Source organism: Plectropomus leopardus, chromosome 24, assembly GCF_026936395.1.
Source record: "Plectropomus leopardus strain MGB_pleo_1.0 chromosome 24, ASM2693639v1, whole genome shotgun sequence".
NCBI classification, from domain to species: Eukaryota; Metazoa; Chordata; class Actinopteri; order Perciformes; family Serranidae; genus Plectropomus; species Plectropomus leopardus.
In genome coordinates, this window is record NC_142199.1 from 1,024,245 (window position 1) to 1,037,941 (window position 13,697).

General features: G+C 39.1%; 2 protein-coding genes across 3 annotated transcripts in view; both read right to left on the reverse strand.

The window, feature by feature from the left end:
- agap1 (ArfGAP with GTPase domain, ankyrin repeat and PH domain 1) overlaps nucleotides 1-7,284 on the reverse strand; it is a 158,502-nt gene extending 151,218 nt beyond the window's left edge. For both annotated transcript variants that reach the window (XM_088074725.1, XM_088074724.1), the window contains exon 1: nucleotides 6,117-7,284. In XM_088074725.1, the coding sequence (XP_087930851.1) occupies nucleotides 6,117-6,279 (163 nt within the window). In that variant the 5' untranslated portion in view covers nucleotides 6,280-7,284. The remainder of the gene's footprint in view (nucleotides 1-6,116) is intronic.
- A 1,160-nt stretch (nucleotides 7,285-8,444) lies between these two features.
- Nucleotides 8,445-12,767, reverse strand: LOC148185451 (fas apoptotic inhibitory molecule 1-like). The gene is made up of 4 exons (XM_088074668.1): nucleotides 12,604-12,767; nucleotides 10,733-10,961; nucleotides 9,883-9,932; nucleotides 8,445-8,835 (listed from the first exon to the last, which is right to left on the reverse strand). The coding sequence occupies exons 1-4, from the start codon at nucleotides 12,718-12,720 to the stop codon at nucleotides 8,686-8,688; spliced, it is 546 nt and encodes a 181-aa protein (XP_087930794.1). The 5' UTR covers nucleotides 12,721-12,767; the 3' UTR covers nucleotides 8,445-8,685.
- Nucleotides 12,768-13,697: the final 930 nt, after the last annotated feature.

Sequence of the window (13,697 nt, forward strand, 5' to 3'; positions counted from 1 at the left end):
ATACGTGTTACGTGTGTGCAGCGCTGCGAGGTGAAAGCGTGTTTGTTCAAATCTGTGGATGGAGAAGTGTGTGATGTTCAGCAGAGAAGCTGGTTTCTGTTAATAACAGCTCCGAGGCCACCAGCACAAACTGGGTCAGTGTCACCTGGATGGCAGGACATCCATCCTCACACACACACACACACACACACACACACACACACACACACACACACACACACACACACACACACACACACGCCTCACATGTAAATGAGGCCCGCCGGAGAATCCAGCAGTAACTAGGCCGAGTCACCTGCTTCATACGAGTCAGAAACCATCCGATTGTTTCACACAGACCCAAAATATTTGTTCTTCCTTTCCCCGCTTCACCTTTTCTAACATTTTACAGTCAAGCTCCGCGTCCCACATGACGTGTCCAAGTAGTGTCAGAAATGTCCAAAATCAAACAATAATTCCTGTTTCTGCAATTAAGCACACTATACAAATATTTTTTAAGTCTTGAAAAAAAATTTTTTTACAAAACAAAACAAAATATATATACATTTTTGTTTTGAATAAATCACCAAAAATTGCAAAAAAAGAAAGAAAAAATAACACAATAAAACTGAAAATTTTCGAGTTTTCTTTGAAAAATGCAAAACAAATTTAAAGACGACACGCATGTTTTCTCTAAAAATCAAAATAAAAACAAAAATAAGCCATTTAAAGATGTACAGCCCTCCCTAAAGCCGAAATAAGACGTGATGAATGAAAGGAGAGACGGAGCGAAAATGAAGAAAATGAAGAAACGTACGTGATGAACAAATAAACAAAAACAACTAAAACACTGTCACACGTCGACGCATATTAAAGCTACATTACGTCCTCGTTATGTCACATTAATGTCATTTTATTTCCTAAACACAACACATTTCCAGGGGTTTTACAAAGCTTCCAATGATTTTTACTGGTTCCAGGACTATTCCAGGTTTCTCCATGACCGTGGGAACCCTGTTGAGAGGAATGGACGACTTCCTTACGTAACGACAACAGAAACAGGCAGAGGGGACGGTGGCGTCTCCAGCTGAGAGCTTGCGTAACATGACATGAATGTGAGCGACACGTCCAGATGTGCGCTGAGAGGCAGGATGACAGCAGCAACGTCGCCGCCGCTGCCGCTGCTGCTGCTGCTGCCGCTGCTGTTTTGGGTTATTTCCAGCCTGAGAGCAGGCGGAGTGAGTCACCGAGTGAATTCAGGGAAAATGGAAATGAGCAAAGCAGCAGCGAGTCAGCGCTCTGACTCTTTGTGCTGTGCAGCTCAGACAGCTGTGAACACACTCGCTGCTCTCGCCCTGACGTTTCATTTACATTTTGTGTCCAAATCCTCCAAAATAAAAACTGCAATACTTTTCCTTTTTCGAGACTCAAATCTTGACTGTACTGAGGATCTATTATTAGCTTGACATTTTGTGGGACATAAGGTCAAAAATCCTGTTAGAAAACGCACCAGTGCTGACCTTTAAAGGTGTGTTTTAAGCAGCAGTGGAACAAGTACTTAGATACTTCACTCAAGTTAAATTACTGTAAAAATACTCGTTTACAAGTCAGAGTCCTACATGTTACTGAGGTAACAGTAAGTGAGTAAAATCAGGTACCCAATCAAGTACCCAATGAAAAAAATCAATGTCAAAACCTTAAGATTATTATTAAAGACACATACAAAGACTCTAAATATTTTTAAATGAAAAATACCCCAATAAAAAAAATTATTTACAAAACACGGGAAAAAACTTAAATGACTTAAATGTTTTAAACAATTGGCTATTAATTTTCTGTCAATCAACTGATTGATTAATTAACTAAACAGTTTGATCATTTAATATATTACTAAACAGCATCTTTTATGAAGTCTTGTTATGTTTGGAATCAAAAATCACATTTTCTAAATCACCTAAAGCCTTCAGATAAATGTAGTGGTGTCAAAAGTACTATATTTTACTCTGAAATGTAGTGGGGTAAAAGTGTAAAGTGGAATCAGAGGAAAATAATCAAGTAAAGTATAAGTACCTCAACTTTGAACTTAAGTAGAGAACTTGGGTAAATGTGGTTTAAAGTCACATTTTTCTCTCCTTCTGGTCAAAATAAAAGCTGGCCGAACATCACAGGACTGACTGAACTGGTGTGTGTGTGTGTGTGTGTGTGTGTGTGTGTGTGTGTGTGTGTGTGTGTCTGTGTGTGTGTCTGTGTGTGTGTCTGTGTGTGTTTGTGTTTGTGTGTGTTAAGACAGCGCAGGAGAATGTGTACGACACACACAGATGTTCCTAAACACAGCAGAGCCCAGTTTGGCTCTGTAGAAAACACACTTTTCCAAACAGAGTCAGGTATGTGACAAACACGGGCTTCACAGGAGCTTTTCAACAGCTGTTCATCATCATCATCATCATCACCATCATCACCATCATCATCATCATCATCATCATCACCATCATCATCATAACCATCATCACCATCATCACCATCATCACCATCATCATCATCACCATCATCACCATCATCACCATCATCACCATAACCATCATCACCATCATCACCATCATCATAACCATCATCATCATCATAACCATCATCACCATCATCATCATCACCATCATCACCATCATCACCATCATCACCATCATCATCATCACCATCATCACCATAACCATCATCACCATCATCACCATCATCATAACCATCATCACCATCATCATCATAACCATCATCACCATCATCATCATCATCACCATCATCACCATCATCATCATCACCATCATCATCATAACCATCATCACCATCATCATAACCATCATCATCATAACCATCATCACCATCACCATCATAACCATCATCATCATCATCACCACCATCATCATCATCATCATCATCACCATCATCATAACAATCATCATCATCTTCACAGGAGAGGAGAGGAAAGAGAGGAGAACTCTTTCGCCAAACTCCAACTCTTACATAATCCAATAAAAAGTCTGGAGAAACTAACAACAAGCGAAAACAACAAGCAAAAACGAGCGAAAACAACAAGCGAAAATGAGCTCTTGGGGTCCTTTTACATTCACACTGTTTTTATCTGAGCAGATAAAAAACCAAAGCCATAAAAAAGCGTTCTCAGGATGATTTTCAGTGTGGTTTTTTTTTAGCTTTTTAGCCGTCAATCGTGGGTATTTTGTAGTGAGCCGTCAGTGTGTTTCCAACTGACTTTTGGGCTCCAAATTTAGATATTTTAGAGCAACCTTTCTGTGAATTTCAGGTTAAAATGTGGGAGTTTTGTAGCTACATGACGATGTTTTTCCAGCAGCTTTTAGGGCACCAAACATTGGTGTTCTGGAGAAAAGTGACAGATTTCATGGCTTCAAACGTGGGTTTCTTTAGCAACCCATCTATGTTTTTGTTTGCAGCATTTTAGACCCCAGATTTGGGTATTTTGGAGCAACTTGTCTGTAATGTTTTGGCAGATTTTAAGGCTTCAAATGTGGATGATTTGTAGCGACCTGTCAGTGTGTTTCTATCGGCTTTTTAGGCTCTGAGGAAGAGTTTTTTGTAGCAACATGTCTGTGATTTCCTCGCAGCTGCCTAGACTCCAAAAGTGGTTTGTTACTGATATATCACTCTTTTTAAACCAGATATTTTTAACAATAATTTGATATTTCCCTAACTATAACTTAGAGGTAGAACTAATTTCTTCAAATTCTCAGTTAATCCAATAAAAATGATAAAGACGCAAACATCAACAACAACAACAACAAGAACATATCAAATATTCGTGTGCACTACTCGAGGAGTCAAACCGACAGCCCTGGCAGTGTTAGTGCCTTGCTCTATCCAAAGAAAGAAATAACACAACAAAGTGGAAATAACGTTTGTGACGGTGATATGGTAGAAAATATGAAACCTTACACGGAAAACCTTTAAGGGCAAAACTGCCATCAGTGCTGAGGATATCAGCTAACAGACACCCGTTTTTCCCACCGGCACTGATCAATGAATCAATACTGAGAGGGACGTGCAGGCTCAAATTAAGCACATCTGTGTGAGGATTATTACTTTTAAGCTGCCAGAGAGGTTAATTAGTCTAAATCTCACAGTGCTATTAAGTGATGTAGTCCCAGTAAATGTAAAAATGTGAAAATACACCTGTGGGAAATCACTCCCAAAACACAGTTTCTGAAATCATCTGCAATAATAAATGCAAAAATCATGACAGAGAACTAAAGTTCAGCGCTGACGATGTGTAATACTGCTGCCATTCTCAAAAGCGACTCGCTCGCTTGTTTTGTTGCTGTTTTACTCAAGAAATCAAACCAACAATCTAAAACAAAATACCTCAAACAGCTTTTAGTTGTGTTTTTGTTGAGGTTATGAAAAAGGTTTCTGTTAGACAAAAGGCTGTTGTCGTGTTATTTTGATGCTTTAACATCACACACACACTCGAATCTCTGCACACAAAATGCGCTTTTCAAAGTCAGCTGCAAAATATTATGCATTCATATGATTTTCTACTTTCACCGAGTTTATTTTTTTAACCAACATTAGTCATAATAAAACAAACTATAGTAAAACATATATTAACATGCAAATGTACATTATTTGTTTTGCTGCTGACAGTCTGGGATATGTCAGTGATCAGCAGCTACATTGACTGTGACAGGTCACCTAGTGGAAATAGCATGTATTTCCTCCATATGCCAAATATGTGACATAATGACCTCATCAGGTGGAAAATAGTCAAAATGACAAATTCAGAGTCAAAAGCCCAGAATGACACCCAGAAATAATACAAGTCCTGTTTTTCTGCTCTGATAGCTGTGGGATCAAAAATGTCAGTTTGAATGGGTTTCAATGGAGCATTTTTTGACCTGAGGATCGTCTAACATGAAGTATGGCAGAGAAAAACTGCAGAGTGTGTGAGTCATCTACAGAAAAACACCTCAATATGTCAAAACCTGTGAACAATCGCAGTGTCATCGCTGATTTTAACTCACGGCTTCTTTGAAAAAAGCTGCTCATTGAGCTTCTGAAGGGCTTCCCCTTGATGTCATACTTTGTTAAAAGTGCAGATAATCATTTTTATCCCTGAAAACCAGCAGAAAAACAAAGCAACTGTTGCCTCCGGAGAAACCACAAACCCTCTCAAAGAATTTACCACATTTAGCTCAAAATTAACCCTTTTCAACCTGGAGGGACATCACTTTTCTTGTGCTGCAGACATTCAGACACCTTTCAAAGGTATTTTATTTAGGTATTTATAATAATAAATAATAGTATTTTATTATATTATATTTTTTAAGCACTTTTACAAACAATTTCCTTGTTTGTTTGTCTGTTTATTTTTCTAAAAAAAAAAATTATTTTCAGGGTTTTTTAAATCTACTTTTTACTAATACCTTGCCATTTTTTAGGGTCATTTGGGACACTTCACAATAAATGTTCCACAAATTTCAAGAAATTAGTAGATTAACAGAGTTATTTTCAAATAGATAGGTACAATATCTAGGAGATAAAGCTGTGATTTTAAGAGTCCTACCTTTTTTTTCATTTGGTATCATTTTTAGGCAACTTTTTCCAGGCAGTTTCCTTGTTTGTTTGTTTTCTCAACTTGATGTTAGATAGATTTGGTGAGGTGAGGACTATTGGATATTACAGCGATAAACTGCAGGATATACACTTATTTTAAAAATACATTTAATTTAATTTCCAGTTATGTTGTTGATATCACCCATGAAATGCGGGTGATTAAAAATAATAATAATAAAATAAAAATAAAAAACAATACTGGACCTGAACATGACCGCTCACTGTCTAAAATCCAAGCAAATCACAGTGTCACAACTGATTTAAACCCACAAATGCTTCAAAAAGGGAGAGTTTCTGCTTAACTTCACAAGTGCAAATAATCAATTTTAACCCTGAAACCAGCAGAAAATCAAAGCAACTGCAGCCACCAGAGAAACCACAAAACCTCACAGAGAATTTGCCACATTTAACAGACAACGTAGAGCTTTGCATTTGTGTGCATATGATGCATTTTAGACATGTTTCAGATATTTTTGACCATTTTTATCCAGCAGCTGTCCTACCTTCAATGGCGATGACATGCTCCCGGATCTGGTTCTGCAGCAGCGGCTCCTCCACCCGCTCCAGCAGTTCGTAGATGGAGTAGATGTTGGGGTGCACGGACTCAAATCTCTGGATCTCGGCTCGGATGGCGGCCGAGTTGGCCAGATGCTGCTGGTAGTTCATGGCGGCAGCACGGGGCACTCTTCGGCCGGTGGGACGGCGGTGTTTTCGGTGAAGATTGTCAGATATGAAGCGGTGACCTCCAGGAGAGCGGATCTCAGAGGCGTCTTAAATCATGCTTTCATATAATGGACCCTGGTGGGGTTAACGCAGCAGTTTCTCGGGGTTATAATTGAAGTAAATCACACTGTGGGTTTAGTTTTCGCCGCCAGACAAAGTCAGTTTATCCCCCTCTACATGCCTGGATGTGTTAAATAAGATTTAAATATTCCCAGCGGTTGTTTTTGGCAGAGGCGGCCAGGCTGCTGCTACTGCCCGGCGAAAGCAGCTGTTCCCCGGGGTGTCCCGCTTTCCAATTCCGGTGCGGTGACAAATGTGCGGCCGGCGGAGCAACTCTTCCCCATATCCTTAGAAACGGCGAGGAATTTAAAAAACAGTCGCTCCGGGTCGATAAAAAGCTCTTAGTGTCACTTCACTCACCGGACGAGGAGGCTAAAAAACGGCCTTGTTGCGAGGCGGCTAGGCTAGCCGGCTAAAGCTAACTAGCTTCCCAGCCGGAGCGAGGGGGAGACGAGGGAAAACTCGCCGCTTTCCAGGCGTCGAACTCGGCTTCACATACCGGCTGAGCGGTCTGTTATAGCTCCGGAGCGGCGGCAGCAGCCATTTTAAAACATTTAAAATAAAAGCGCAGTTTGACACCGAGGCAGCCTCATGAAGTGGACGCGTACTCGGGATGCCCGTTCCCGTCAGGTTCCCGTCCGTTGTTTTGTCTCCGGGTCCAGCTGCGCGAGGACACCCTCCTGATCGAAGCGCGTGGAAGTCCGGCGGAGCTCGCGCGCCTCCTCTTCTTCAAACTCGGGTTTCGTTAAACGACGCGTTAATCACAGGTAGGTCCCGCACGCGGCGCCCAAACACTCAGCCGATCCCCCTTCCCGTGATGTGAGGTCCATCCCGGGTACAGCCACAGGATCCCGGCCGGGGACGTCATTACCCGTCAAGGTACCCGGACCCGACGAGGCGGGTTCCGGGTAAGATTTTCAAAATAAAACCCACTGGCCTTAAATCCAGCAACGGCAAAGAAAAATATAAATGAAAACCACCAAAGAAGAAACGACCCAAACATTAGCAAAATAAAAAGAAGAAAAAAATACAATAACCTGACTTTTCCGAGTCCATTAGTTTAAATAAAAAGTTATTTTTAAATAAGAAAAAGAAAGCTGAACAACAAAAAAAAGAACATTGAAAAGGTGCTTAAAAAAGTGTAATTTCAAAACTGCCATTAAGATAATTATTATGTATAGTAATTTTCCCTATCTTTTTTTTTTTTAAAAAATTCAAAATCTCCTAATTTCTCTCAATATGTGGAACAAAAAAAGTACGAAAAACCTCTAAAAAGTATTAAAAAGAAAGAAAGAAAGAAAGAAAGAAAGAAAGAAAGAAAGAAAGAAAGAAAGAAAGAAAGAAAGGAAAACCGAACAAAAAATTGTTTGGAAAAAGTGCTTCAAAATTATAATCAAATGAAAAATTAAAAAATTGAATTACTGAATTAGAGATGAAATTTATTATCTGTCTGAGTCTGTTGGTTTTTTTTTAAAAAAAAAAAAAAAAAGAATGAAAGAGAAGAAAACAAGACCTGGAAAGGGTCCCTAAAATTGTAATAACAATTCCATAACATCATTTTTAAAAATTTAATTGTCATAAGTATAAAGTTTTTCCCTAGTAATTTTCCATAGCTTTTTTTATATATTTTTTTTTTCCAAATCTACTTATTTTCTTGCATTGTTTGCATTCTTAAATAAGTTGCATTTTGACAGTAATAAAGTATTTGTACACTGTGATACATTTACTTAAGTAACAGATCACTGTTGTCATTATCACCTTTTATACATAAAGCAAAGAGAAACTGAATCCAAACCTTAACTTTTTTAAGATATAGTGACATTATATAAATGTACATAGTAAATATTTTCCAGTCTAGTCTAGGAATGTGGTTGAAGCTCAGTGTTTGGACTTCAAATGCGGCATTATTGATGCTTTTATTTTGAATACCGAATCTCCCGTTTTCCGATCTTTCGCGAGCAAACCGTCGCGCGCTTGACGCAGCGGCGTTCACGAGGATCCTTATTGCGTGGATTGTGAGCAAAAAATGACTTCAGAAAAAAAACTCATTATGTGTCTGGGTTTTTTTTTAATTCACAATTTTGACGTTGATTTAGGGCGCCTTCAAAATAAAAGCATAAAGAGAAAACACCCAGTGCAGCATTAAATGTCAGTGTTTGTTATATTTACATAATTATATTGTCAAAATATGTGAAATAAATGATGAAAATCCTGGATGTGGCTGCTCAGCGTGCTGGTGTTTGTTGGTAGAGTCTCTGCGACAGCGGCCCTCTGTCTTATCTGGCGCTCTCATTGTGTCGAAGCTGGGATTTTCTCTCCATCCAGCAGTAAATAGTGCACAATGCCGCTCTTCTTCTTCCCACCACTTGTCGCCTTGATGCAGCACTCGTGTTCCCCCAACGTGAAGTGCGTCTCTGTGCCGTCATCCACGAACTCTCCCTGTGGACAGTCCACCACAAAAAAAGTCAAGCAATTAGAGAAAAGTTACAAGAAAAATACCTAAAAATGTATGTTTAAAAGAAGAAAATTTCAACAAACAAAAAAAGAAAGAAATGACCTCAAGACAGTGCTATATATATATATATATTCTGCAGCATAATTTTGAATAAATAATAAAGAGAATAATAAATATTCTTGTCTGGACATTCTCTACCCTAACTTTTTTGATGATATCTAAAAATCCCCCCAGCTAATTTTTCAGTTCATTTTTGTCTCCTTTTCTTTTTTTTCCCCCCAGTTTGATGTCAATGCAGGTGTTAAAAAGTTAGCTGAGTTCGTTACAAAACACCCATGTTTAGAGCCTAAAAAGCTGCTTTTTAAAACATGGACTGGTCACTACAAAACATACATGTTTTGAGCCTAAACAGACACTGGAAACAAACAACATGTTGCTACAAAACAGCAAAATTTGATGCTTAAAAGTTGATGGAAAAACACGGACAGGTCGCTACAAAACACCCACAATGGGAACTGAAAAAGCAGCTTGAAAAACAGTGACGGGCCGCTACAAAACATCCACCTCTAGAACCTTAAAAGACGATGGAAACACAGCGACACATCACTTTGACACACCTACAATTAAAGCCCCCAAAGTTGCTGGAAAAACATTCACAGGTCACTACAAAACTCCCATGTTTGGAACCTCAAAATACGCTGTAAAAACACTGGCAGATCACTACAAAAAAATCCATGTTTGGAGCTTAAAAAGCTGCTGGAAATACAATCACCAGTCGTTACAACACCCATGATGAAAGCTAATAAAAGCATCTGGAAAAACAGAGATGGGTTGCTACAAAACTCCCACATTTGGAGCCTGGTTGGTGGAAAATCAGACAGGTCGCTACAAAACACCAGCGATTGAAGCCTAAAAAGCTGCAGCACAAGCAAACTGCTGCAGACTTTTAATGAAGTTTATATTGATAGATAACATTTTCATTTATGTTTACAAAATTACTTTAATTATTTGGAGCTCAGAGTGTTTCTCACCATTGTGTCCATTTTCTGTCCGTTGCACCAAACGTCCATCGTGTCTTTTTCTGTTGGAAACAACAACAATAGTACATATACATATATATATCTGTGTGTGTGTGTGTGTGTGTGTGTGTATCTACATACTGTATATATATATAACATGGAGAGCAGGCATTAAACAAAAAAAAGACCAAAAAATAGGCAAGTATTGAAAAGTTAAAAGAGAATGATCCGAAATTACCCAAACAAACAAACAAACAAAAAAACAGTAAATTAAGCAAAAAAGGAAAAATGACCCAAAAAAGTACTAAAATAAAATCAAAAATAATATTTATAATATTAACTTCTAATTATACTAATCTTAAATATCTGTATTTTGGTATTTTTCCTTAGTTATTTGAATATTTTATAATGTTTCTCTCCTTTTAGTGAATTTTGAAGGTCATTTTCTTGTCACCTTCTACAATTTTTTTGCATCTGCGGGACATTTCACGCAAAGTTGCTCATTACCTTTTTTCAAATATTTTTGAAAGAAATCAAACAAATTTACTCCATGTTTTAGAGGTTTAAAATGTTTGGGAAAGGCACACGAAAACTGATGACAATCCAGGATTCAAAGGGTTAATGTTTATAATTAAACACATGCACTGACTTCTCTGTGTGTGTCTTATTGTGTCGTCCAATCAGGTCATCATGTTACCGTAAATACCTGCAGTGACCTCCACCTGAGCAGATTACCTCGCTGAAGTTACATCACACACACACACACACACACACACACACACACACACACACACACACACACACACACACACACACACACACACACACACACACACACACACACACACGCTCACACACTCACCCAGGACGACCCGGCAGTCCTCCCCGTCCACCTTGAGCAGCCAGGTTTTGGAGGTCTTGGCTCTGTTGTCGATGAACTTCTGCAGACTCTTGCCGTCGACCTCCAGCGAGTACTCGTAGGCGAAGCCGCTGACGGCCTCGATGGTGATGGTCGCTCTGGTGTTGGAGCTCCCCACCGTGAACGTTTCCTTCCCCACCAGCTTGAACAGCCAGTCCTTTCTGACGACTTCCTGTCGAGGAGACGCGCTTTAAACTCCCGCCGCCGCCGCACACTCATTCATTCACTCATTCAGACGGTTTTTATGGAAATAGATTTTCACATATCATCCGTGTGAAAAGATTTGTGCGTAAATGTGTAATCTGTAAATATGAAACAACTTCCACAAATCTGAACAAATATTTGTGAATTCACAAAAAATATTTATTTCCATCATTTCAGTGTATTTTCTTCCCAATAATTGTGTTTTTTTACTTAAAGGTCCCAAATTTAGCTCATTCTCAGGTTCAAACTGGTAACCCAGTTTTTACTAAAACATCTTCACATGCTGTAAATTTAATCATGAATCATAATTAAAGATATGAAGACAGAACCTTAAAGAACCTTAAAGACATGAAGACAGAACCTTAAAGAACCATAAAGACATGAAGACAGAACCTTAAAGAACCTTAAAGACATGAAGACAGAACCTTAAAGAACCTTAAAGACATGAAGACAGAACCTTAAAGAACCTTAAAGACATGAAGACAGAACCTTAAAGAACCATAAAGACATGAAGACAGAACCTTAAAGATATGAAGACAGAACCTTAAAGAACCTTAAAGATATGAAGACAGAACCCTAAAGAACTTTAAAGATATGAAGACAGAACCTTAAAGAACCTTAAAGACATGAAGACAGAACCTTAAAGAACCTTAAAGACATGAAGACAGAACCTTAAAGAACCATAAAGACATGAAGACAGAACCTTAAAGAACCTTAAAGACATGAAGACAGAACCTTAAAGAACCTTAAAGACATGAAGACAGAACCTTAAAGAACCATAAAGACATGAAGACAGAACCTTAAAGAACCTTAAAGACATGAAGACAGAACCTTAAAGATATGAAGACAGAACCTTAAAGAACCTTAAAGATATGAAGACAGAACCCTAAAGAACTTTAAAGATATGAAGACAGAACCTAAAGAACCTTAAAGATATGAAGACAGAACCTTAAAGAACCTTAAAGATATGAAGACAGAACCTTAAAGATATGAAGACAGAACCTTAAAGAACCTTAAAGATATGAAGACAGAACCTTAAAGATATGAAGACAGAACCTTAAAGATTTTAAGACAGAACCTTCATGATATAAGAGACAGAACCTTAAAGATATGAAGACAGAACCTTAAAGATATGAAGACAGAACCTTAAAGACAGGCAGAACCTGATAGACAAGCAGAACCCTAAAGATATGAAGACAGAACCTTAAAGATTTTAAGACAGAACCTTCATGATATAAGAGACAGAACCTTAAAGATATGAAGACAGAACCTTAAAGAACCTTAAAGATATGAAGACAGAACCTTAAAGATTTTAAGACAGAACCTTAAAGATTTTAAGACAGAACCTTCATGATATAAGAGACAGAACCTTAAAGATTTTAAGACAGAACCTTAAAGATTTTAAGACAGAACCTTCATGATATAAGAGACAGAACCTTAAAGATTTGAAAACAGAACCGTAATGAACCTTAAAGATATAAAGACAGAACCCTAAAGACAGGAAGAACCTATCAGACAGGTGTGTCTGTGTCTGTGTTGTTGGCTCTCAGCAGAACCTCGTTTGAAGGTGTTACAGCTGTAGACAGGAAGTGGCTCGGAGAACGTCTCACCTGTCCGTTGACATAGACGATGCGTTTCCCGGTGGTGGTTCCGTGAGCGAACTCGATCCTAAAGACGCCGTCGCTGAGCGCCACGTCCCACACCGCCACCAGATCTCCTCCCAGCATGTTCTCCTGCCGCCGACGGTCGCTCCTGCAGGAGAACCCGCAGAGGAACGCGTGGCGGTCTGCGGTGTCGGCTCAGCAGCAGGTGCATTACTGTAAGAGGATTAAGGAGCTGAGCTCATTCTACGCTGACACCCGGGATCACAGCTGAGGTTCCTCTGAGGCAGCAGAAAGAACCACAGAGACACGGAGACACGGGGACACGGAGACACGGAGACACAGGGACACAGGGACACAGGGACACAGGGACACAGGGACACGGAGACACAGGGACACAGGGACACAGGGACACGGAGACACAGGGACACGGAGACATGGAGACACAGGGACACGTCCTCCTGCTGCTGGAGGGTCTGCAGGTCCGCGTTCTGACCTCTGCAGGGACACCAGTAAGATCAGGGAGAAAATAAGCATTTCTCAGGTGTTTTTGGTTCTGTTGGCAGCTCTGGAACACTGATTTTAAAATTTGAGGTTAAACGGAGGAGAACCGTGACGTTTTCTTCACCCTGTTCTCTAAAGTTTGTCCTTTTCCCTGAACTCACTAAACTGTGACAGAGATTTTCACACAGAGACGACATCAAGAGAGAGAGACGGAAAGAAAAAAAGACAGAACCTTAAAGAACCAGAAAAAAAGGAAAGAAAGAAAAATGAATTAAAGAACCCAAAAGAATGAACTTTACAGAAGGATAAAATAAAAAAAGGAAACCATAAAGAAAGGACAAAATGGACAGAAAGAAAGAACATTAAGAACGAGAAAGAAACAGAAATTATAATACACAAATTCCCGGTCATCTTGATCAATCATCAATAATCGGTCTGATGATCGATGATGATAATTGTGGTTTCACCTTGAAGACGGTTTACAGCAGGAGTATTCAGCTGATTATTATTATTACTCATTCAACTTTCCAGCATTATATAAAAATGAAAAGCTCGGTCTTAAACAGACTTCAGGTAAATTGAAGCACATTGTGCTGATA

Bases quoted from the DNA above. Each gene is read 5' to 3' on its own strand.
- LOC148185451 (XM_088074668.1), bottom strand. From the start codon at position 12,720: ATGCTGGGAGGAGATCTGGTGGCGGTGTGGGACGTGGCGCTCAGCGAC. The intron at 10,962-12,603 runs GTGAGACGTTCT...TCTCCTCGACAG, and splicing joins TCGTCTATGTCAACGGACAG to GAAGTCGTCAGAAAGGACTG. The intron at 8,836-9,882 runs GTGAGAAACACT...GACTGTCCACAG, and splicing joins GACAGAAAATGGACACAATG to GGAGAGTTCGTGGATGACGG.